Raw genomic sequence first — 25,211 nt, 5'->3', positions numbered from 1 at the left:
GCCTGTGGAGCAGCGTCCCTGCTGACTTACACTGTGTGCTCTGCAGCCTGTGGAGCAGCGTCCCTGCTGACCTACACTGTGTGCTCTGCAGCCTGTGGAGCAGCGTCCCTGCTGACCTACACTGTGTGCTCTGCAGCCCACAGAGCAGCGTCCCTGCCGCCCTACACTGTGTGCTCTGCAGTCCACAGAGCAGCGTCCCTGCTGACCTACACTGTGTGCTCTGCAGCCCACAGAGCAGCGTCCCTGCTGACCTACACTGTGTGCTCTGCAGCCTACAGAGCAGCGTCCCTGCTGACCTACACTGTGTGCTCTGCAGCCCACAGAGCAGCGTCCCTACTGACCTACACTGTGTGCTCTGCAGCCTGTGGAGCAGCGTCCCTGCTGACCTACACTGTGTGCTCTGCAGCCTGTGGAGCAGCGTCCCTGCTGACCTACACTGTGTGCTCTGCAGCCTGTGGAGCAGCGTCCCTGCTGACCTACACTGTGTGCTCTGCAGCCTGTGGAGCAGCGTCCCTGCTGACCTACACTGTGTGCTCTGCAGCCCACAGAGCAGTGTCCCTGCTGACCTACACTGTGTGCTCTGCAGCCCACAGAGCAGCGTCCCTGCTGCCCTACACTGTGTGCTCTGCAGCCCACAGAGCAGCGTCCCTGCTGCCCTACACTGTGTGCTCTGCAGCCCACAGAGCAGCGTCCCTGCTGACCTACACTGTGTGCTCTGCAGCCCGTGGAGCAGCGTCCCTGCTGACCTACACTGTGTGCTCTGCAGCCTGTGGAGCAGCGTCCCTGCTGACCTACACTGTGTGCTCTGCAGCCCACGTAGCAGCGTCCCTGCTGACCTACACTGTGTGCTCTGCAGCCTACAGAGCAGCGTCCCTGCTGACCTACACTGTGTGCTCTGCAGCCTATGGAGCAGCGTCCCTGCTGACCTACACTGTGTGCTCTGCAGCCTGTGGAGCAGCGTCCCTGCTGACCTACACTGTGTGCTCTGCAGCCCGTGGAGCAGCGTCCCTGCTGACCTACACTGTGTGCTCTGCAGCCCGTGGAGCAGCGTCCCTGCTGACCTACACTGTGTGCTCTGCAGCCCACAGAGCAGCGTCCCTGCTGACCTACACTGTGTGCTCTGCAGTCCACAGAGCAGCGTCCCTGCTGACCTACACTGTGTGCTCTGCAGCCTGTGGAGCAGCGTCCCTGCTGACCTACACTGTGTGCTCTGCAGCCTGTGGAGCAGCGTCCCTGCTGACCTACACTGTGTGCTCTGCAGCCTGTGGAGCAGCGTCCCTGCTGACCTACACTGTGTGCTCTGCAGCCTGTGGAGCAGCGTCCCTGCTGACCTACACTGTGTGCTCTGCAGCCTGTGGAGCAGCGTCCCTGCTGACCTACACTGTGTCCTCTGCAGCCTGTGGAGCAGCGTCCCTGCTGACTTACACTGTGTGCTCTGCAGCCTGTGGAGCAGCGTCCCTGCTGACCTACACTGTGTGCTCTGCAGCCTGTGGAGCAGCGTCCCTGCTGACCTACACTGTGTGCTCTGCAGCCCACAGAGCAGCGTCCCTGCCGCCCTACACTGTGTGCTCTGCAGTCCACAGAGCAGCGTCCCTGCTGACCTACACTGTGTGCTCTGCAGCCCACAGAGCAGCGTCCCTGCTGACCTACACTGTGTGCTCTGCAGCCCACAGAGCAGCGTCCCTGCTGACCTACACTGTGTGCTCTGCAGCCCACAGAGCAGCGTCCCTGCTGACCTACACTGTGTGCTCTGCAGCCTGTGGAGCAGCGTCCCTGCTGACCTACACTGTGTGCTCTGCAGCCTGTGGAGCAGCGTCCCAACTGACCTACACTGTGTGCTCTGCAGCCCGCAGAGCAGCGTCCCTACTGACCTACACTGTCTGCTCTGCAGCCCACAGAGCAGCGTCCCTGCTGACCTACACTGTGTGCTCTGCAGCCCACAGAGCAGCGTCCCTGCTGACCTACACTGTGTGCTCTGCAGCCTGTGGAGCAGCGTCCCTGCTGCCCTACACTGTGTGCTCTGCAGCCTGTGGAGCAGCGTCCCTGCTGACCTACACTGTGTGCTCTGCAGCCTACAGAGCAGCGTCCCTACTGACCTACACTGTGTGCTCTGCAGCCTGTGGAGCAGCGTCCCTGCTGACCTACACTGTGTGCTCTGCAGCCTGTGGAGCAGCGTCCCTGCTGACCTACACTGTGTGCTCTGCAGCCTGTGGAGCAGCGTCCCTGCTGACCTACACTGTGTGCTCTGCAGCCTGTGGAGCAGCGTCCCTGCTGACCTACACTGTGTGCTCTGCAGCCTGTGGAGCAGCGTCCCTGCTGACCTACACTGTGTGCTCTGCAGCCTGTGGAGCAGCGTCCCTGCTGACCTACACTGTGTGCTCTGCAGCCTGTGGAGCAGCGTCCCTGCTGACCTACACTGTGTGCTCTGCAGCCTGTGGAGCAGCGTCCCTGCTGACCTACACTGTGTGCTCTGCAGCCCGTGGAGCAGCGTCCCTGCTGACCTACACTGTGTGCTCTGCAGCCCACAGAGCAGCGTCCCTGCTGACCTACACTGTGTGCTCTGCAGCCCACAGAGCAGCGTCCCTGCTGACCTACACTGTGTGCTCTGCAGCCTGTGGAGCAGCGTCCCTGCTGACCTACACTGTGTGCTCTGCAGCCCGTGGAGCAGCGTCCCTGCTGACCTACACTGTGTGCTCTGCAGCCTGTGGAGCAGCGTCCCTACTCACCTACACTGTGTGCTCTGCAGCCCACAGAGCAGCGTCCCTGCTGACCTACACTGTGTGCTCTGCAGCCTGTGGAGCAGGGTCCCTGCTGACCTACACTGTGTGCTCTGCAGCCTGTGGAGCAGCGTCCCTGCTGACCTACACTGTGTGCTCTGCAGCCTGTGGAGCAGCGCCCTGCTGACCTACACTGTGTGCTCTGCAGCCTGTGGAGCAGCGTCCCTGCTGACCTACACTGTGTGCTCTGCAGCCCACAGAGCAGCGTCCCTGCTGACCTACACTGTGTGCTCTGCAGCCTGTGGAGCAGCGTCCCTGCTGACCTACACTGTGTGCTCTGCAGCCTGTGGAGCAGCGTCCCTGCTGACCTACACTGTGTGCTCTGCAGCCTGTGGAGCAGCGTCCCTGCTGACCTACACTGTGTGCTCTGCAGCCTGTGGAGCAGCGTCCCTGCTGACCTACACTGTGTGCTCTGCAGCCTGTGGAGCAGCGTCCCTGCTGACCTACACTGTGTGCTCTGCAGCCCACAGAGCAGTGTCCCTGCTGACCTACACTGTGTGCTCTGCAGCCCACAGAGCAGCGTCCCTGCTGCCCTACACTGTGTGCTCTGCAGCCCACAGAGCAGCGTCCCTGCTGCCCTACACTGTGTGCTCTGCAGCCCACAGAGCAGCGTCCCTGCTGACCTACACTGTGTGCTCTGCAGCCCGTGGAGCAGCGTCCCTGCTGACCTACACTGTGTGCTCTGCAGCCTGTGGAGCAGCGTCCCTGCTGACCTACACTGTGTGCTCTGCAGCCCACGTAGCAGCGTCCCTGCTGACCTACACTGTGTGCTCTGCAGCCTACAGAGCAGCGTCCCTGCTGACCTACACTGTGTGCTCTGCAGCCTATGGAGCAGCGTCCCTGCTGACCTACACTGTGTGCTCTGCAGCCTGTGGAGCAGCGTCCCTGCTGACCTACACTGTGTGCTCTGCAGCCCGTGGAGCAGCGTCCCTGCTGACCTACACTGTGTGCTCTGCAGCCCGTGGAGCAGCGTCCCTGCTGACCTACACTGTGTGCTCTGCAGCCCACAGAGCAGCGTCCCTGCTGACCTACACTGTGTGCTCTGCAGTCCACAGAGCAGCGTCCCTGCTGACCTACACTGTGTGCTCTGCAGCCTGTGGAGCAGCGTCCCTGCTGACCTACACTGTGTGCTCTGCAGCCTGTGGAGCAGCGTCCCTGCTGACCTACACTGTGTGCTCTGCAGCCTGTGGAGCAGCGTCCCTGCTGACCTACACTGTGTGCTCTGCAGCCTGTGGAGCAGCGTCCCTGCTGACCTACACTGTGTGCTCTGCAGCCTGTGGAGCAGCGTCCCTGCTGACCTACACTGTGTCCTCTGCAGCCTGTGGAGCAGCGTCCCTGCTGACTTACACTGTGTGCTCTGCAGCCTGTGGAGCAGCGTCCCTGCTGACCTACACTGTGTGCTCTGCAGCCTGTGGAGCAGCGTCCCTGCTGACCTACACTGTGTGCTCTGCAGCCCACAGAGCAGCGTCCCTGCCGCCCTACACTGTGTGCTCTGCAGTCCACAGAGCAGCGTCCCTGCTGACCTACACTGTGTGCTCTGCAGCCCACAGAGCAGCGTCCCTGCTGACCTACACTGTGTGCTCTGCAGCCCACAGAGCAGCGTCCCTGCTGACCTACACTGTGTGCTCTGCAGCCCACAGAGCAGCGTCCCTGCTGACCTACACTGTGTGCTCTGCAGCCTGTGGAGCAGCGTCCCTGCTGACCTACACTGTGTGCTCTGCAGCCTGTGGAGCAGCGTCCCAACTGACCTACACTGTGTGCTCTGCAGCCCGCAGAGCAGCGTCCCTACTGACCTACACTGTCTGCTCTGCAGCCCACAGAGCAGCGTCCCTGCTGACCTACACTGTGTGCTCTGCAGCCCACAGAGCAGCGTCCCTGCTGACCTACACTGTGTGCTCTGCAGCCTGTGGAGCAGCGTCCCTGCTGCCCTACACTGTGTGCTCTGCAGCCTGTGGAGCAGCGTCCCTGCTGACCTACACTGTGTGCTCTGCAGCCTACAGAGCAGCGTCCCTACTGACCTACACTGTGTGCTCTGCAGCCTGTGGAGCAGCGTCCCTGCTGACCTACACTGTGTGCTCTGCAGCCTGTGGAGCAGCGTCCCTGCTGACCTACACTGTGTGCTCTGCAGCCTGTGGAGCAGCGTCCCTGCTGACCTACACTGTGTGCTCTGCAGCCTGTGGAGCAGCGTCCCTGCTGACCTACACTGTGTGCTCTGCAGCCTGTGGAGCAGCGTCCCTGCTGACCTACACTGTGTGCTCTGCAGCCTGTGGAGCAGCGTCCCTGCTGACCTACACTGTGTGCTCTGCAGCCTGTGGAGCAGCGTCCCTGCTGACCTACACTGTGTGCTCTGCAGCCTGTGGAGCAGCGTCCCTGCTGACCTACACTGTGTGCTCTGCAGCCCGTGGAGCAGCGTCCCTGCTGACCTACACTGTGTGCTCTGCAGCCCACAGAGCAGCGTCCCTGCTGACCTACACTGTGTGCTCTGCAGCCCACAGAGCAGCGTCCCTGCTGACCTACACTGTGTGCTCTGCAGCCTGTGGAGCAGCGTCCCTGCTGACCTACACTGTGTGCTCTGCAGCCCGTGGAGCAGCGTCCCTGCTGACCTACACTGTGTGCTCTGCAGCCTGTGGAGCAGCGTCCCTACTCACCTACACTGTGTGCTCTGCAGCCCACAGAGCAGCGTCCCTGCTGACCTACACTGTGTGCTCTGCAGCCTGTGGAGCAGGGTCCCTGCTGACCTACACTGTGTGCTCTGCAGCCTGTGGAGCAGCGTCCCTGCTGACCTACACTGTGTGCTCTGCAGCCTGTGGAGCAGCGTCCCTGCTGACCTACACTGTGTGCTCTGCAGCCTGTGGAGCAGCGTCCCTGCTGACCTACACTGTGTGCTCTGCAGCCTGTGGAGCAGCGTCCCTGCTGACCTACACTGTGTGCTCTGCAGCCTGTGGAGCAGCGTCCCTGCTGACCTACACTGTGTGCTCTGCAGCCCGTGGAGCAGCGTCCCTGCTGACCTACACTGTGTGCTCTGCAGCCCACAGAGCAGCGTCCCTGCTGACCTACACTGTGTGCTCTGCAGCCCACAGAGCAGCGTCCCTGCTGACCTACACTGTGTGCTCTGCAGCCTGTGGAGCAGCGTCCCTGCTGACCTACACTGTGTGCTCTGCAGCCCGTGGAGCAGCGTCCCTGCTGACCTACACTGTGTGCTCTGCAGCCTGTGGAGCAGCGTCCCTACTCACCTACACTGTGTGCTCTGCAGCCCACAGAGCAGCGTCCCTGCTGACCTACACTGTGTGCTCTGCAGCCTGTGGAGCAGGGTCCCTGCTGACCTACACTGTGTGCTCTGCAGCCTGTGGAGCAGCGTCCCTGCTGACCTACACTGTGTGCTCTGCAGCCTGTGGAGCAGCGCCCTGCTGACCTACACTGTGTGCTCTGCAGCCTGTGGAGCAGCGTCCCTGCTGACCTACACTGTGTGCTCTGCAGCCCACAGAGCAGCGTCCCTGCTGACCTACACTGTGTGCTCTGCAGCCTGTGGAGCAGCGTCCCTGCTGACCTACACTGTGTGCTCTGCAGCCTGTGGAGCAGCGTCCCTGCTGACCTACACTGTGTGCTCTGCAGCCTGTGGAGCAGCGTCCCTGCTGACCTACACTGTGTGCTCTGCAGCCTGTGGAGCAGCGTCCCTGCTGACCTACACTGTGTGCTCTGCAGCCTGTGGAGCAGCGTCCCTGCTGACCTACACTGTGTGCTCTGCAGCCCACAGAGCAGTGTCCCTGCTGACCTACACTGTGTGCTCTGCAGCCCACAGAGCAGCGTCCCTGCTGCCCTACACTGTGTGCTCTGCAGCCCACAGAGCAGCGTCCCTGCTGCCCTACACTGTGTGCTCTGCAGCCCACAGAGCAGCGTCCCTGCTGACCTACACTGTGTGCTCTGCAGCCCGTGGAGCAGCGTCCCTGCTGACCTACACTGTGTGCTCTGCAGCCTGTGGAGCAGCGTCCCTGCTGACCTACACTGTGTGCTCTGCAGCCCACGTAGCAGCGTCCCTGCTGACCTACACTGTGTGCTCTGCAGCCTACAGAGCAGCGTCCCTGCTGACCTACACTGTGTGCTCTGCAGCCTATGGAGCAGCGTCCCTGCTGACCTACACTGTGTGCTCTGCAGCCTGTGGAGCAGCGTCCCTGCTGACCTACACTGTGTGCTCTGCAGCCCGTGGAGCAGCGTCCCTGCTGACCTACACTGTGTGCTCTGCAGCCCGTGGAGCAGCGTCCCTGCTGACCTACACTGTGTGCTCTGCAGCCCACAGAGCAGCGTCCCTGCTGACCTACACTGTGTGCTCTGCAGTCCACAGAGCAGCGTCCCTGCTGACCTACACTGTGTGCTCTGCAGCCTGTGGAGCAGCGTCCCTGCTGACCTACACTGTGTGCTCTGCAGCCTGTGGAGCAGCGTCCCTGCTGACCTACACTGTGTGCTCTGCAGCCTGTGGAGCAGCGTCCCTGCTGACCTACACTGTGTGCTCTGCAGCCTGTGGAGCAGCGTCCCTGCTGACCTACACTGTGTGCTCTGCAGCCTGTGGAGCAGCGTCCCTGCTGACCTACACTGTGTCCTCTGCAGCCTGTGGAGCAGCGTCCCTGCTGACTTACACTGTGTGCTCTGCAGCCTGTGGAGCAGCGTCCCTGCTGACCTACACTGTGTGCTCTGCAGCCTGTGGAGCAGCGTCCCTGCTGACCTACACTGTGTGCTCTGCAGCCCACAGAGCAGCGTCCCTGCCGCCCTACACTGTGTGCTCTGCAGTCCACAGAGCAGCGTCCCTGCTGACCTACACTGTGTGCTCTGCAGCCCACAGAGCAGCGTCCCTGCTGACCTACACTGTGTGCTCTGCAGCCCACAGAGCAGCGTCCCTGCTGACCTACACTGTGTGCTCTGCAGCCCACAGAGCAGCGTCCCTGCTGACCTACACTGTGTGCTCTGCAGCCTGTGGAGCAGCGTCCCTGCTGACCTACACTGTGTGCTCTGCAGCCTGTGGAGCAGCGTCCCAACTGACCTACACTGTGTGCTCTGCAGCCCGCAGAGCAGCGTCCCTACTGACCTACACTGTCTGCTCTGCAGCCCACAGAGCAGCGTCCCTGCTGACCTACACTGTGTGCTCTGCAGCCCACAGAGCAGCGTCCCTGCTGACCTACACTGTGTGCTCTGCAGCCTGTGGAGCAGCGTCCCTGCTGCCCTACACTGTGTGCTCTGCAGCCTGTGGAGCAGCGTCCCTGCTGACCTACACTGTGTGCTCTGCAGCCTACAGAGCAGCGTCCCTACTGACCTACACTGTGTGCTCTGCAGCCTGTGGAGCAGCGTCCCTGCTGACCTACACTGTGTGCTCTGCAGCCTGTGGAGCAGCGTCCCTGCTGACCTACACTGTGTGCTCTGCAGCCTGTGGAGCAGCGTCCCTGCTGACCTACACTGTGTGCTCTGCAGCCTGTGGAGCAGCGTCCCTGCTGACCTACACTGTGTGCTCTGCAGCCTGTGGAGCAGCGTCCCTGCTGACCTACACTGTGTGCTCTGCAGCCTGTGGAGCAGCGTCCCTGCTGACCTACACTGTGTGCTCTGCAGCCTGTGGAGCAGCGTCCCTGCTGACCTACACTGTGTGCTCTGCAGCCTGTGGAGCAGCGTCCCTGCTGACCTACACTGTGTGCTCTGCAGCCCGTGGAGCAGCGTCCCTGCTGACCTACACTGTGTGCTCTGCAGCCCACAGAGCAGCGTCCCTGCTGACCTACACTGTGTGCTCTGCAGCCCACAGAGCAGCGTCCCTGCTGACCTACACTGTGTGCTCTGCAGCCTGTGGAGCAGCGTCCCTGCTGACCTACACTGTGTGCTCTGCAGCCCGTGGAGCAGCGTCCCTGCTGACCTACACTGTGTGCTCTGCAGCCTGTGGAGCAGCGTCCCTACTCACCTACACTGTGTGCTCTGCAGCCCACAGAGCAGCGTCCCTGCTGACCTACACTGTGTGCTCTGCAGCCTGTGGAGCAGGGTCCCTGCTGACCTACACTGTGTGCTCTGCAGCCTGTGGAGCAGCGTCCCTGCTGACCTACACTGTGTGCTCTGCAGCCTGTGGAGCAGCGCCCTGCTGACCTACACTGTGTGCTCTGCAGCCTGTGGAGCAGCGTCCCTGCTGACCTACACTGTGTGCTCTGCAGCCCACAGAGCAGCGTCCCTGCTGACCTACACTGTGTGCTCTGCAGCCTGTGGAGCAGCGTCCCTGCTGACCTACACTGTGTGCTCTGCAGCCTGTGGAGCAGCGTCCCTGCTGACCTACACTGTGTGCTCTGCAGCCTGTGGAGCAGCGTCCCTGCTGACCTACACTGTGTGCTCTGCAGCCCACAGAGCAGCGTCCCTGCTGACCTACACTGTGTGCTCTGCAGCCCACAGAGCAGCGTCCCTGATGACCTACACTGTGTGCTCTGCAGCCTGTGGAGCAGCGTCCCTACTGACCTACACTGTGTGCTCTGCAGCCCACAGAGCAGCGTCCCTGCTGACCTACACTGTGTGCTCTGCAGCCCACAGAGCAGCGTCCCTGCTGACCTACACTGTGTGCTCTGCAGCCTGTGGAGCAGCGTCCCTGCTGACCTACACTGTGTGCTCTGCAGCCTGCAGAGCAGCGTCCCTCCTGACCTACACTGTGCTCTGCAGCCTGTGGAGCAGCGTCCCTGCTGACCTACACTGTGTGCTCTGCAGCCCACAGAGCAGCGTCCCTGCTGACCTACACTGTGTGCTCTGCAGCCTGTGGAGCAGCGTCCCTGCTGACCTACACTGTGTGCTCTGCAGCCCGTGGAGCAGCGTCCCTGCTGACCTACACTGTGTGCTCTGCAGCCTGTGGAGCAGCGTCCCTGCTGACCTACACTGTGTGCTCTGCAGCCCACAGAGCAGCGTCCCTGCTGACCTACACTGTGTGCTCTGCAGCCCACAGAGCAGCGTCCCTACTGACCTACACTGTGTGCTCTGCAGCCCACAGAGCAGCGTCCCTGCTGACCTACACTGTGTGCTCTGCAGCCCACAGAGCAGCGTCCCTGCTGACCTACACTGTGTGCTCTGCAGCCTGTGGAGCAGCGTCCCTACTGACCTACACTGTGTGCTCTGCAGCCTGTGGAGCAGCGTCCCTACTGACCTACACTGTGTGCTCTGCAGCCTGTGGAGCAGCGTCCCTGCTGACCTACACTGTGTGCTCTGCAGCCCACAGAGCAGCGTCCCTGCTGACCTACACTGTGTGCTCTGCAGCCCACAGAGCAGCGTCCCTGCTGACCTACACTGTGTGCTCTGCAGCCTGTGGAGCAGCGTCCCTGCTGACCTACACTGTGTGCTCTGCAGCCTGTGGAGCAGCGTCCCTGCTGACCTACACTGTGTGCTCTGCAGCCTGTGGAGCAGCGTCCCTGCTGACCTACACTGTGTGCTCTGCAGCCTGTGGAGCAGCGTCCCTGCTGACCTACACTGTGTGCTCTGCAGCCCACAGAGCAGCGTCCCTGCTGACCTACACTGTGTGCTCTGCAGCCTACAGAGCAGCGTCCCTGCCGCCCTACACGGTGTGCTCTGCAGCCCGCGGAGCAGCGTCCCTGCCGCCCTACACGGTGTGCTCTGGGCTTTCAGTGTGCTGGGCGTCTGCCCCAACCACTTAAGTGAGGTAATGCTGAACACCTGTACTCACTACACACAGTGCTCCGCCACCCTGGGGACAGAGGCCCAACCTCCTTGTGTATGGCTCCACGTCTTCCAGCAGGTGGGCACACTCCGCCTCCCGGAAGCCAGGGAAATCGTATAAAACGTGCTCAGAAAGCCACTCTGGGATGTCTGCCGTGGGTGCTGCCTGCCTGACGCACCGGCACAGCCAGGCAGCCCAGCAAAACATGCACACCAGCCAGGATACACAAGTGTGAGGAAGCGCATGCACAGGCCCTGTGAAGAAGCAGGAAGCACACCTCACCAGCTAGCGTCTGGTCTCTGGCCTCCTGAGCTAGCGTCTGGCCTCTGGGCCTCCTGAGCTAGCGTCTGGTCTCTGGCCTCCTGAGCTAGCGTCTGGTCTCTGGCCTCCTGAGCTAGCGTCTGGTCTCTGGGCCTCCTGAGCTAGCGTCTGGTCTCTGGGCCTCCTGAGCTAGCGTCTGGTCTCTGGGCCTCCTGAGCTAGCGTCTGGTCTCTGGGCCTCCTGAGCTAGTGTCTGGTCTCTGGCCTCCTGAGCTAGCGTCTGGTCTCTGGCCTCCTGAGCTAGCGTCTGGTCTCTGGCCTCCTGAGCTAGCGTCTGGCCTCTGGCCTCCTGAGCTACCGTCTGGTCTCTGGCCTCCTGAGCTAGCGTCTGGTCTCTGGGCCTCCTGAGCTAACGTCTGGTCTCTGGCCTCCTGAGCTAGCGGCTGGTCTCTGGCCTCCTGAGCCACACCAGTCAAGCCCAGACGCTGCCACACCGACGTGCGGGCATGTCCACACCGATGCGTGTGTGTGTTCTGTGTCTACCTGGGCCTCTCTTCTGTGGTTTTTCAGTTAATAAACCCTTTGGGAGCATGCTCCGATTTACAGAGAAGAGCAGAAAGCAGAGCTCCTGCATGCAACAGATTCCTCAGACCCCAGATGGGCCAAACTTCTTGGGGTTTTCTCAGTGTGAGTGAGTCATGAAGTCACAAGTACCCAACTCCAACAATGCCCTGGTGGCCGCCTGCTTGATAGCCAGCAGGCCAGGGAGGGGAAAGAGATGGACAGAGGGCCCAGGGCAGGCAATGCTGTCTTCACGTCTGCCCGGGAGCCACACCGCCCTTGAGACACCCCGGCCGGGACTCCCAGCCCTGAGCTCAGATGCTGACATCGAGACGTGACCCTCCCCCTTTCCACTGGAGGTGGCAGAGGTAGTGTGCTGTGCCCGAGGGCCGTGGGTGGGCATATTCCTTGCCTGCTTCCTGGCAGAGCAGCTGAGGATGTTATCTTAGAGCATCATACACACCCTGGGCCACTTCAAGACGAAGGAGCAGGACAAACGGGACACTACACATGTACAGGGTGCACAGAACTATGCACACTCAGAGCTATGCACACTCAGAGCTGTGCTCACTCAGAGCTATGCGCACACAGCTGTGCACACTCAGAGCTATGCACACTCAGCTATGCACAGAGCTGTGCACACTCAGAGCTGTGCTCACTCAGAGCTATGCGCACACAGAATTATGCACACTCAGAGCTATGCGCACACAGAACTATGCACACTCAGAGCTATGCACACAGAGCTGTGCACACTCAGAGCTATGCGCACACAGAATTATGCACACTCAGAGCTATGCGCACACAGAATTATGCACACTCAGCTATGCACACACAGAACTATGCACTCAGAGCTATGCACAGAGCTGTGCACACTCAGAGCAATGCACACACAGAGCTGTGCACACTCAGAGCAATGCACACACAGAGCTGTGCACACTCAGAGCAATGCACACAGAGCTGTGCACACTCAGAGCAATGCAACACAGCTGTGCACACTCAGAGCTATGCACACACAGAGCTGTGCACACTCAGAGCTATGCACATACAGAGCTGTGCACACTCAGAGCTATGCACAGAGCTGTGCACACTCAGCTATGCACACACAGAGCTGTGCACACTCAGAGCTATGCACACACAGAATTATGCACACTCAGAGCTATGCACAGAGCTGTGCACACTCAGAGCTATGCACACACAGAGCTGTGCACACTCAGAGCTATACACACACAGAACTATGCACACTCAGAGCTATGCACAGAGCTGTGCACTCAGAGCTATGCACACACAGAGCTGTGCACACTCAGCTATGCACACACAGAGCTGTGCACTCAGAGCTATGCACACAGCGCTGTGCACACTCAGAGCTATGCACACACAGAATTATGCACACTCAGAGCTATGTGCACACAGCTGTGCACACTCAGCTATGCACACAGAGCTGTGCACACTCAGAGCTATGCACACACAGAGCTGTGCACACAGAGCCGTGCTCACTCAGAGCTATGCGCACACAGAATTATGCATACTCAGCTATGCACACACAGAACTATGCACACTCAGAGCAATGCACACTCAGAGCTATGTGCACACAGAACTATGCACATTCAGAGCTATGTACACTCAGAGCTATGCACACAGAGCTGTGCACACTCAGAGCTATGTGCACACAGAGCTGTGCACACTCAGCTATGCGCACACAGAGCTGTGCACACTCAGAGCTATGTGCACACAGAGCTATGCACACTCAGAGCTATGCACACACAGCCGTGCACACTCAGAGCTGTGCACACACAGAGCTAATGCACATAGCTGTGCACACTCAGAGCTATGCACACACAGAGCTGTGCACACTCAGAGCTAATGCACACAGCTGTGCACACTCAGCTGCACAGGCAGTGCTGCACACACATACAGTCCACACACGCAAGGCTGCACACACACACAGGACCACACACAAGGATATGCACAGACAAGGCCATGCGCAGAGTTGTGCATGCACAGGGATGTGCATCTAGAGAGCTGAACACACATAGGGCTGATAGGCACAGGGTTGTACACAGAAAGGCACGCACAGCAACAAGGCTAGGGGGCAGCTCAGCGATGCAGGTGGACTTACAGGTTTCCCCATTCTCTACACGGAAGAGAAGAACAGAGTGGTTAGTCCCAAGGCCACACATCCCACTGCACACCAGACATACATGGCTGACCACTGCTCTTCTCTTGGGGCCCACTCCAACAGCCCCCCAGGATTTCAGGCCTTCAGGGTCAGCCCCCTGTTGAGGAGCCGCTGCAGCCCTCTGGGGCTCGGTCAGCGGGATCAGGTCCGTCCATGGCCCGTAGCTCAGGGTAGCCAGACCGTAACAGCCTCGGGCCTCCTCAGCACTACACCCAGGGCACAGCCAGGAAGGGCTGGGAGCGGAGTTGGCCTCGAAGCCTCAGCCTTCAGAGGTGACCAGACTCCACTTGTCCCCTCAACTACGCAACGCTCACCACCAGTGCACAGCACTGTCCTAAGGCACTGGCACCAAGTCGACAGCACCTTCAGGCTGACTCCCATTCCAATGGGCCTACTGGTTGATGAGCCGCCCCAAAGCCCCCTGTGGGCAGTCAGGGCCTGTCCCCACCGCAGCTGGCCCTAACGGGCAGGTCCGCTCTTCCAGGCTGTCCCCGAAGGATCCCCGCTGGCCACTCACGGCTTCAGGCTGAAGAGGTCTTTGAACCCAGATGCGCCCACGTCCTTGTTCCTGTGCTTCTCCGCAGTCAGCTTCTCCTTCGTCCAGGTCATCTGCACTCTGTCGGGGGCAGCGGGGGCCTGGGTCCTGGCGGCCGCCGTGGCATGGGACGCAGTGTTCCTGTCGTGAATCAGCTGGGCCTGGCAGGGGGAGGCAGGACAGGGAGCGTCACTAGTGTGCCAGGCTGGCCACAACCAAGAGATCCTGGTGAGCAGCCAGCCGGGCCGCGGCCCCAGCGCCTCCATGGGGCCCCCAGGCCTCCAGACTGACCCTTTGCTCACCTTCCTACACAGAATGCCCTGGGGAGCAGGTACCGGGGTTGTAGGGACACGAGTGGACGTTGGCAGAGGACCGCTCATTTGACATGGCCCCTTCACCCCTGACAGGGCACCTCGCCCGGCTCCCGTCTCTGGGGCAGGGGAAACACGCAACGTCTGAAGCTGGGGGCTGAGGAAAGATGGGCATCGGCGAGGACGTGCCTGGACAGACCAGGCCAGAGACGGCGGCAATCGCCGAGCCCCAGCTCCGTGCCAGCCTCCTCCTGCCAGCCATATGATAGGTGCTCACATGTGTGTGGCCCGGGGACAGCAGGCTGGACTGGGTCTCCCACACCAGGGCCAGGGGCAGGGCCACCTGCCCAGAACAGAAAAAGCGTGAGGACGCCTCAGTGGATGGAGAGTCCAGTCACAGCCTTACACAAAAGTGCTGCCGCATGCAAAAAGAAAGGAAGCTTCCGATTATGTGCCATAGCTAAGATATGGAAGCAACCCTGATGCCCCTCAGTAGATGAATGGATCAAGAAAATGTGGTATGTATACACAATGGAATTCTATGCCTCCATCAAAAAGAATGACATTGCCCCATTTGTTAGGAAATGGAAAGACTTGGAAAAAATTCTATTAAGTGAAGTAAGCCAGGCCGAAAGAAACAGGTCCCATGGTTTCCCTTATTTGCAATAACTAGTATATGTCTGAGTCAAGCAGAAAAGGTCAGTTAAGTTGATGTTAGGGAAATGAACCCTAAGATAAGGACTCAAATGGTCTTTCTTTCTTGCTATTGCTTCTATCATATTTATAAGATACTTCTTTGTTGCTTTGTATGTCCCTCCCCCCATGGTATAACCCATGCTTTCACTGTATTTGATGTTGATATATGTGGAGGAGAAGGGAAAAAACAAATCGTTTAAATAGGGATACAGGTGGATCCATCGCAACAATGAGATGTACAAGTCGTTATGTTAAAAAATGAACTTTACAACTTTGACGTGGGGGGGGGGAATGGGAAGGGATGGGAAGGGGAAACGAGGAGGCTACAATGCTTTGTAAGAAATGTACTCATTACCTTGCCCATGTAATTGTAACCCCTCTGTACAGTATTTTCACAATAAAATTTAAACAAAAAAAAGAAAGGAAGCTTCCTGACCTCACCGTGGTGTGGGCAGAGCAGGGCATCTTCTCTGAGTGTCTGGACACAGTCCTGGGTGTAACTTCCCCAGGAGGGCCACCTCTGTACCCCTAAGTACAGCAGATCTTCCTGCCTGCTCCAGGGTGCCTCTGGGGTGGATCACCGGCCAGATCCAAAGCCTGGCTACCCGCATAACAAAAGCAAGCCTGGCTACCCGCATAACAAAAGCGAGCCTGGCCACCCGCATAACAAAAGCGAGCCTGGCCACCCGCATAACAAAAGCGAGCCTGGCCACTCGCATAACAAAAAGCGCCACCAGAGGGGTGGTGGCAGGACACAGGCAGGGAGGAGGAGTGCACTGGGCAGATGCCGGGCACCGAAGCTGGTGAGCTGGGTGAACACCATATCTGGTGAGCGTGGTATTTACAGCCTGGCACTGTGTAGCCTGGCCTGGTGCTCACCTGCCTTGCTAACACTGACCTCTGCTGGGCATTCTCTACACCCAGGCAATTCTTGGGCTTTGGACAGTGCGCCTGAGAAGCCGATCCGGCAGAGCTGACGTGAGCGTGGGTAACCCACGGGGAAGAGGCGACCTGTTTGCTGCTATCCCGCTGTGTGTTCTGATGGGCGGCACCAGCCTCAGTGCCCATCCCTCCTGTTGACGCTGACTGCCCCAGAGGCCTCTCCCACAACAGGGGACCAAATGGAGGCAGGCTCCCACCACAGCCGGTGACAGCCGAGGCTCAGATCTGTGGTGGGGCCAGGGGCCCATGGAGGCCCTGGGTTGGATGACTGCACCACACGGAGATGTAGGACCTCACAGACAGAAGGCCGCCGCCGGCCCAGCCCGTGCAGCCTGAGCCGGGTGGGTGGGTGGGTGCTGCTGTGTGGCATCCTGGGGCAGAGGGTACCAGGCAGGCATGCTCTCGGGCCCCAGTCTCCCCTGGAACAGCACTGCGTGCGCTCAGTTACACCTGTGGGCCTCCCAGACCTCAGCACCCTCACCCCGCCTCAGCCCGTTCCTTCCAAAGTCCTCCAACAGCGAAGTAGAGACCGAAGGCCAGCACCTGTGTCCGGTCCAGCGAAGCTGAGGCCTCCCTCCCACTCACCCCACCAGAGATCGGACTCCATCTCCGCACTCCTTCATGGAGGATTAGTCACTTCCCACTTAAACTTGTTTGACCCAGGGTATAGGGCCTCGGGCTGGAACTTAGGCTCCCTAAAGCCTGCGGATGTGACAGAGATGAAGCCACTGCGTCTCCCGGGCGGCGCTGGCACCCATGGTAAAGGTTCTACATTTGTGGATGTCCTAGAGCGCCCCGCATCTGCAATGGACCGCGGAAGTGCATCCTCGCAATCTCTGTCTCCCTGGAGCCCAGGGGACCAGTGTGTCCTGTGATCTCTGTCTCCCTGGAGCCCAGGGGACCAGTGTGTCCTGTGATCTCTGTCTCCCTGGAGCCCAGGGGACCAGTGTGTCCTGTGATCTCTGTCTCCCTGGAGCCCAGGGGACCAGTGTCTCCTGTGATCTCTGCCGGGGATGTGCAGGGATGGAGGGTGGGCACCTTCCTAGCCAGCTGTTCATCGACACAGGCCCACACACTGACCACACACAGCCAGTTTCCACGGACAGTGAGGTCCCATGCTCCTGTGACTGGGTCCACGGAAACCCAGCCCAGCCATGTGGACCCTGTGTCCTGCTAGCCCAGTGAGTCCGAGCCTTCCACACCTCACCTTCGCCAGGCCACAGCAGCGCCTGTTCTAGCTACACCGCACGACAACTACAGTGAATGCTGGGGCACCAGCGCCGGCCCAGAGACAGCGCCGCTCCATCTCCCACGGCTTCCACGGGCACAGACCACGTGCGAACAACATACCAACACAAGACTGCACTGCCGCTTCCTCCCCCAACACAAGACTGCACTGCCTTCCACTCACTCTGGGACACAGTCTAGTCCGGAACTTGGGACACACAGTCTGCGTTCTAAAACTTGGACAGTCTGTTCTGGAACTTGGACACACACAGTCTGTTCTGGAACTTGGACACATGCAGTCTGTGTTCTGGAACTTGGACACACACAGTCTGTTCTGGAACTTGGACAGTCTGTTCTGGAACTTGGACACACAGTCTGTTCTGGAACATGGACAGAGTCTGTTCTGGAACTTGGACAGTCTGTACCGGAACTTGGACACATGTAGTCTATGTTCTAGAACTTGGACACACACAGTAGTCTGCTCTGGAACTTGGACACAGTCTGCTCTGGAACTTATACACACAGTCTGTGTTCTGGAACTTAGACACAGTCAGCTCTGGAACTTGGACACAGTCTGCTCTGGAACTTGGACACAGTCTGCTCTGGAACTTGGACACAGTCTGCTCTGGAACTTATACACACACAGTCTGCTCTGGAACTTATACACACACAGTCTGTGTTCTGGAACGTGGACACAGTCTGCTCTGGAACTTATACACACACAGTCTGTGTTCTGGAACGTGGACACAGTCTGCTCTGGAGCGTGGACACACAGCTCTGGAAGGGCCTGGGGCTCCAGGTCTCACACACTCACCTCTCTCTCCCGCTCAGTCTTAGACAGCTGCATCTGCTTCAGCATCTGGGATCTCTGCTCCATCATCAGTGTCTTTTCGTAGGTGAACGCAGAAATGTCGTTCTCAACCTAAGAAGTTCCAAAGCAGCGTGTAAACAGTATGGACAGAAAGACTGCTGTGTCGTCACCAGGGATCCTCCACGCAGGGCCACCGGGACTGAGCAGGCAGCCTGCATGTACCCTGGGCCCCTGCCCGTCACAGAAGTCAGACCCTGGCCCAGAGCAGCCCCAGAGCTGTAACACAGGAGGGTTGGTGTGGCATGGCCTCCAGTCTCACTGGACACCCCTCCACCACCCCTGACCTCAACAGGCAGTGTGATGACAACACTGTCACCCTGCACGGGCAAGCACGCTGGGTTGGCAGGTCGCATGTCGGGCGTGGGTGGGGCACGCCTGGCTGCAGAAGCTGTGGCTTTGAGGAGCTCGTGCTTACACATACCAGGCGTTTTCTGTTTTGGGGTGGGCTCCTCACCCACAGAAGTGAAAGCGCAGAAAACATGCTGGGAAGAACAAAAGCATTTAGCACTGTGGACTCTTCTGCCATTCCCTACCCCTGACAACCCACACCTACAATCTACAGTCAGCCGCAGCATCCTGGCTGTGAGCAGAGGCCCGAGGGCAGCAATGACCTGTCTCCCGGCAGGACTGTTTGTGGGCAGGAGACCTCACCAGCTTTGCTGGACTTGCTCTCCAGCCACAGGGCCATCTGGCAAAGCCTCGTCTCTGCGGGGGAACGTTCCGAGCAGCTTGTCCCCACATCACAAAGATGTTTTCCAATGTTACTTGTGCGAGTCCTCAAGCCGGTCACATCTAGAGAGCAAGTCTGCAGAGGACTGCGAGGGGAAGCCACTGAATGCAAGTCCACAGCCTGGAGATGGTGAGGCTGTCCAGACTCGGACCTGCAAATGGTGAGGCTGTCCAGACTCAGACCTGCAGGTCCAACTAGCAAGCCTGGGGCTAAAGACCCTTCAACTGTGCGTGCTCCAAGTATTTGTGTCCCTCAACTGTGGGTGTTCCCCAACTGTGTCCCTAATCCAAGCGAATTCTAATGCGCGGGGGGGGGGGGGGGGAGTGGGGGGCGCACAGCCCATAGGACAAGCAGGTTCCCTGAGAAGTGACACAAAAACACAGAGATTGCCAATAATTAACAGATAGCAACCTGACCACATCTGTGATCCCAGGGACACCACTCCAGACCAGCAGGGGCAAACAACAGCTCTGCAGCCCAGGCCAGGACAGCACACCACACCCCCTGGGAATACCTTCCACCTCCTGTTGTGCCCCACCCCACATCCCCAGCAGGCTTGCTCCACACTGGACCATAGATCCTCCCACTGGAATGGGCCACAGACCCTCCCGCTGTAGTGGGCCACAGACCCTCCCACTGGAGTGGACCACAGACCCTCCCACTGGAGTGGACCACAGACCCTCCCACTGGAGTGGGCCACAGACCTTCCCGCTGGAGTGGATCACAGATCCTCCCACTGGAGTGGACCACAGACCCTCCCACTGGAGTGGGCCACAGACCCTCCCAACAGAATGGACCGCAGACCCTCCCACTGTAGTGGACCACAGACCCTCCCACTGGAGTGGACCACAGACCCTCCCAACAGAATGGACCACAGACCCTCCCAACAGAATGGACCACAGACCCTCCCACTGGAGTGGATCACAGACCCTCCCGCTGGAATGGGCCACAGACCCTCCCGCTGGAATGGGCCACAGATCCTCCCGCTGGAATGGGCCACAGACCCTCCCACTGGAATGGGCCACAGACCCTCCCGCTGGAATGGGCCACAGACCCTCCCGCTGTAGTGGGCCACAGATCCTCCCACTGGAGTGGATCACAGACCCTCCCGCTGGAGTGGATCACAGATCCCCCTGCTGTAGTGGACCACAGACCCTCCCGCTGGAGTGGATCACAGATCCCCCTGCTGTAGTGGACCACAGACCCTCCCGCTGGAGTGGACCACAGACCCTCCACTGGAGTGGACCACAGATCCTCCCGCTGGAGTGGATCACAGACCCTCCTACTGGAGTGGACCACAGACCCTCCACTGGAGTGGACCACAGACCCTCCTACTGGAGTGGACCACAGACCCTCCTACTGGAGTGGACCACAGACCCTCCACTGGAGTGGACCACAGACCCTCCACTGGAGTGGATCACAGACCCTCCACTGGAGTGGATCACAGATCCTCCCGCTGGAGTGGATCACAGACCCTCCTACTGGAGTGGACCACAGATCCCCCTGCTGTAGTGGACCACAGATCCTCCCGCTGGAATGGGCCACAGATCCCCCTGCTGTAGTGGACCACAGACCCTCCACTGGAGTGGATCACAGACCCTCCCGCTGTGGTGGACCACAGATCCTCCCACTGGAGTAGGTGGACCACTGACCCTCCCGCTGGAGTAGGTGGACCACAGACCCTCCCGCTGGAGTAGGTGGACCCAGACCCTCCCACTGGAGTAGGTGGACCCAGACCCTCCCACTGGAGTAGGTGGACCCAGACCCTCCCACTGCATTGGGTACCATCTCTGATGATAAGAATCAGGAGTAACCTATACAGACCACACAACTGAGGCCACAGCACAGGTGAACTGGGAGCAATGTCACTGACCCTCCCAGAGCTGCCCACCACATAGGGCGGCAAAGGCCTGTAGGCCGAGGCTGCAGCAGCTGCGACTCCTCTGACTTCTCCCATGCGACCCCAGAGCACAGGGACCCCGCACTGCCCATGTGACCCCAGAGCACAGGGACCCCGCACTGCCCATGTGACCCCAGAGCACAGGAGCCCGCACTGCCCATGTGACCCCAGAGCACAGGAGCCCGCACTGCCCATGTGACCCCAGAGCACAGGACCCCGCACTGCCCATGTGACCCCAGAGCACAGGACCCCGCACTGCCCATGTGACCCCAGAGCACAGGAGCCCTGCACTGCCCATGTGACCCCAGAGCACAGGAGCCTGCACTGACCATGTGACCCCAGAGCACAGGGACCCCGCACTGACCATGTGACCCCAGAGCACAGGAGCCCGCACTGCCCATGTGACCCCAGAGCACAGGAGCCTGCACTGACCATGTGACCCCAGAGCACAGGAGCCCGCACTGCCCATGTGACCCCAGAGCACAGGACCCCGCACTGCTCATGTGACCCCAGAGCACAGGAGCCCTGCACTGCCCATGTGACCCCAGAGCACAGGAGCCCGCACTGCCCATGTGACCCCAGAGCACAGGAGCCCTGCACTGACCATGTGACCCCAGAGCACAGGAGCCCGCACTGCCCATGTGACCCCAGAGCACAGGACCCCGCACTGCCCATGTGACCCCAGAGCACAGGAGCCCTGCACTGCCCATGTGACCCCAGAGCACAGGAGCCCTGCACTGACCATGTGACCCCAGAGCACAGAGACCCTGCACTGCCCATGTGACCCCAGAGCACAGGAGCCCGCACTGCCCATGTGACCCCAGAGCACAGGAGCCCTGCACTGCCCATGTGACCCCAGAGCACAGGAGCCCGCACTGCCCATGTGACCCCAGAGCACAGGACCCCGCACTGCCCATGTGACCCCAGAGCACAGGGACCCTGTACTGCCCATGTGACCCCAGAGCACAGGGACCCTGCACTGACCATGTGACCCCAGAGCACAGGGACCCTGTACTGCCCATGTGACCCCAGAGCACAGGGACCCTGTACTGCCCATGTGACCCCAGAGCACAGGAGCCCGCACTGCCCATGTGACCCCAGAGCACAGGACCCCGCACTGCCCATGTGACCCCAGAGCACAGGGACCCTGTACTGCCCATGTGACCCCAGAGCACAGAGACCCTGCACTGCCCATGTGACCCCAGAGCACAGGAGCCCTGCACTGCCCATGTGACCCCAGAGCACAGGAGCCCTGCACTGCCCATGTGACCCCAGAGCACAGGAGCCCTGCACTGCCCATGTGACCCCAGAGCACAGGAGCCCTGCACTGCCCATGTGACCCCAGAGCACAGGAGCCCTGCACTGACCATGTGACCCCAGAGCACAGGAGCCCGCACTGCCCATGTGACCCCAGAGCACAGGAGCCCTGCACTGCCCATGTGACCCCAGAGCACAGGAGCCCTGCACTGACCATGTGACCCCAGAGCACAGAGACCCTGCACTGCCCATGTGACCCCAGAGCACAGGAGCCCTGCACTGCCCATGTGACCCCAGAGCACAGGGACCCTGTACTGCCCATGTGACCCCAGAGCACAGGACCCCGCACTGCCCATGTGACCCCAGAGCACAGGAGCCCTGCACTGCCCATGTGACCCCAGAGCACAGGGACCCCGCAGTGCCCATGTGACCCCAGAGCACAGGAGCCCGCACTGCCTGTGCAAGCCCAGCGTGTGGGAACATGTCCTTTGGATCCCGAACTACCAAGTAGCACTCAGTCTCTCTCCCCACGGAGCAGCAGAGGCCAGCAGGCACGCACCATCTCCACCACCTCCACCTCTGCGCTGATCCGGAGGTGATACAGGAACGTCTGTAAGTCCTTCTTCATCTGGATGCTGTTGTCATCCACCTGGGCCACCGTAAAGATGCGCATACGGCACTTCCGCCACACCTGGAAGGGAGAGGGGTACTCCAGCAGGACCACCACACAGACCTGGGCCCAGGGCTGTGCTAGCCTCCCGCCTGGCCCCGCCCCTCCTGCCTGGCCCCGCCCCTCCCCCTGGCCCCGCCCAGGGCTGTGCTAGCCTCCTGCCTGGCCCCGCCCCTCCCTCCGGGCCTCGCCCAGGGCTGTGCGAGCCTCCTGCCTGGCCCCGCCCCTCCCCCTGGCCCCGCCCAGGGCTGTGGGAGCCTCCTGCCTGGCCCCGCCCCTCCCGCCTGGCCCCGCCCAGGGCTGTGCTAGCCTCTGCCTGGCCCCGCCCCTCCCCCGGCCCCGCCCAGAGCTGTGCTAGCCTCCTGCCTGGCCCCGCCCCTCCCTCCTGGCCCCACCCAGGGCTGTGCTAGCCTCCTGCCTGGCCCCGCCCCTCCCCTGGCCCCGCCCAGGGCTGTGCTAGCCTCCTGCCTGGCCCCGCCCCTCCCTCCGGGCCCGCCCCAGCACCCCACCTTGTGCTGGCGCAGCAGGAAGGGCAGCAGCATGAGCATGCCCCCGTCGTGCACGATCCACCACACGTCAATGTTCCCCTCGCTGAAACGCTCCTGGTTTTGTGGGAACGTGTCGATGTTCTTGGCCACTAACAGAGCTTGATGGGCCGCGGTAGTGTCACGGACGGTGTCTGGGAGACAAACGCGCAGATCACACAAGGGCAGGTGTTTGTGGAGAGACAGCAGCAGGCTATGGGGGGGGGGGGGGTCCACACAAAGCTCCTTCTATGGGGCAGGAAGATGGAAGGCCCCGTCACCAGCTCCCCCAGACCCAGAGGCCTGCAGGGGGCACCTCCCCAAAAGGCAGAGCAGGAGGGGAGAAGAGGAGGTTGCAGTCTTTCAAGAGGACATATGTCTGTCTAGCACAGCTGGTCCAGGGCTTTAGCAGCCCTAAACACATTTTTATTTTTTTTTAATTATCCTGTCAGTCATGGGGCTCGAGCTCTGGGCCTGGGCGCTGTCCCTCAGCTCTTCAGCTCAAGGCGAGCACTCTACCACTTGAGCCACAGCACCACTTCCAGTTTTCTTGTGGTTTATTGGAGATGAGTCTCATGGACTTTCCTGCCTAGGCTGGCTTGGAACTGTGAACCTCAGATCTCAGCCTCCTGAGTAGCTAGGATCACAGGTGTGAGCCACCGGCACTCAGTTATAAGCACATACTCTTTTTTTTTTTTTTTTTCGGTCAATCGTGGGGTTTGAACTCTGGGCCTGGGTGCTGTCCCAGTACTCCTCAGCTCAAGGCAAGCGCTCTACCACTTGAGCCACAGCGCCACTTCCAGTTTTCTGGTGGTTTATTGGAGATAAGAGTCTCACAGACATTCCTGCCCAGGCTGGCTTTGAACCAGAGCCTCAGATCTCAGCCTCCTGAGTAGCTAGGATGACAGGCGTGAGCCACCGGCGCCCAGCTGTGAGCACATACTCTTAAGTGGGCACTGGATATAACAGCACACAGGCACAACATTACACCCACAAAGTTCCACTGCACCCACCAACAAAGTTCTTCCAGGAGAAAGGGTTGTCTGCCTGCTTCCAGGACTCGGGCCAGGCCATGAGCACCGTGTTGTGCTTCATGCCTCCAAGTCCGGCTGACTGGATCAGGTGAGATGTGCCATCCCGCAGATTCGAGGACACCACCAGCTGGCAGAAGCCTTTGGTCTTCTCTGCACTCATCAGAGAGCGGATGTTCTGCGGGAGAGGGGCAGAGTCAGTGCATGAAAGGCAAGCAGGCATACTGCATCCGGAGCGGGGAGAGGCCACAGGTCCGCGGGTGCCGTGAGCTGTGAGGAGCACCGGGTGCAGGAGACAAGCAGAACCCAGCAGAGCGCTGACACCTGGCGCTCTTCACAGCTGTCTGTGTCTTCAGCCAACCACCCACTATGGCTGGAGGACATTTTGGGCCATGTGCTAATTCACTTGAAAATATAGCTACAGTGAGTCAAATCCTGCAGCTAAAGAAAGGCTACATTTTGAGGATTCCAGGAAGGAAGGACCAGGTAAGCCACAGATAATGCTGGCTGCCAGCCCCCTATGCGTTTTAGGGCTGCTAGAGAAGCACAGTCAGGTTTTAAGGGAAGGCTGGACACACACAACCTGAGGCATGGAATGCTGGCCTTCTCTAACAGCCGGACTCGCAGGTCTGCTTGGGCACAGGGCCTCTGCCCCGCTAGCTTTCCCACTTGCGCGGGCAGTGGCCTCCAACCCCCCTTTCAGGACAGGAACAATGCTGCGATTGTTGGGGGGCACATAGACACCTTATTTCCACATCTCCGGGGTGTGCAGGAGTCCCTGTCAGGTCCCACCAGTGCCTGGCCCTGGGTGAGGGGGTGGGGGATGGAACTGACCCAGAGATGCTGGGGGCTGACCCTTCGCAGCATGGTATAATGGGTGTGTTTTGCACATAAGGCAGAGTGAGTTTGGGGAGGTGGGTTGTGATCTCAAAGAGGAATGGCCTGAGCGTGCAGCCTGAGGTTAACCCAGGCCTGAGCACATGGCCTTATGTGGACAGAGTCCTGCAGATAGAGTCCTGTAGCGAGGGTGCCTGTGAGCAAAGGCTGAGATTTCAGATAGAAGAGGACAGG

At 60.1% G+C, this 25,211-nt stretch overlaps 1 protein-coding gene across 3 annotated transcripts in view; it reads right to left on the bottom strand.

Moving 5' to 3' along the window:
* The window catches only part of Slc12a7 (solute carrier family 12 member 7), a 128,362-nt gene that overhangs the window by 4,955 nt on the left and 98,196 nt on the right, over window positions 1-25,211 (bottom strand). For 2 of the 3 annotated variants that reach the window (XM_042695177.1, XM_042695178.1), the window contains exons 18-22: window positions 24,123-24,318; window positions 23,095-23,264; window positions 22,475-22,606; window positions 17,972-18,079; window positions 13,964-14,142 (exon numbers count right to left, since the gene is read on the bottom strand). In XM_042695177.1, coding sequence (XP_042551111.1) covers window positions 13,964-14,142; window positions 17,972-18,079; window positions 22,475-22,606; window positions 23,095-23,264; window positions 24,123-24,318 — 785 coding nt within the window. Of the gene's footprint in view, window positions 1-13,386; window positions 13,402-13,963; window positions 14,143-17,971; window positions 18,080-22,474; window positions 22,607-23,094; window positions 23,265-24,122; window positions 24,319-25,211 lie in introns of all 3 variants that reach the window. The other variant, XM_042695176.1, reaches the window with a different exon arrangement.

The sequence above is a fragment of the Dipodomys spectabilis genome, unplaced genomic scaffold (genome assembly GCF_019054845.1).
Source record: "Dipodomys spectabilis isolate Male_0828 unplaced genomic scaffold, ASM1905484v1 ptg000179l, whole genome shotgun sequence".
Classification (NCBI taxonomy): Eukaryota; Metazoa; Chordata; class Mammalia; order Rodentia; family Heteromyidae; genus Dipodomys; species Dipodomys spectabilis.
The sequence above is the reverse complement of the archived record's forward strand: the minus strand, read 5'-3'. Positions and strand labels throughout refer to the sequence as shown.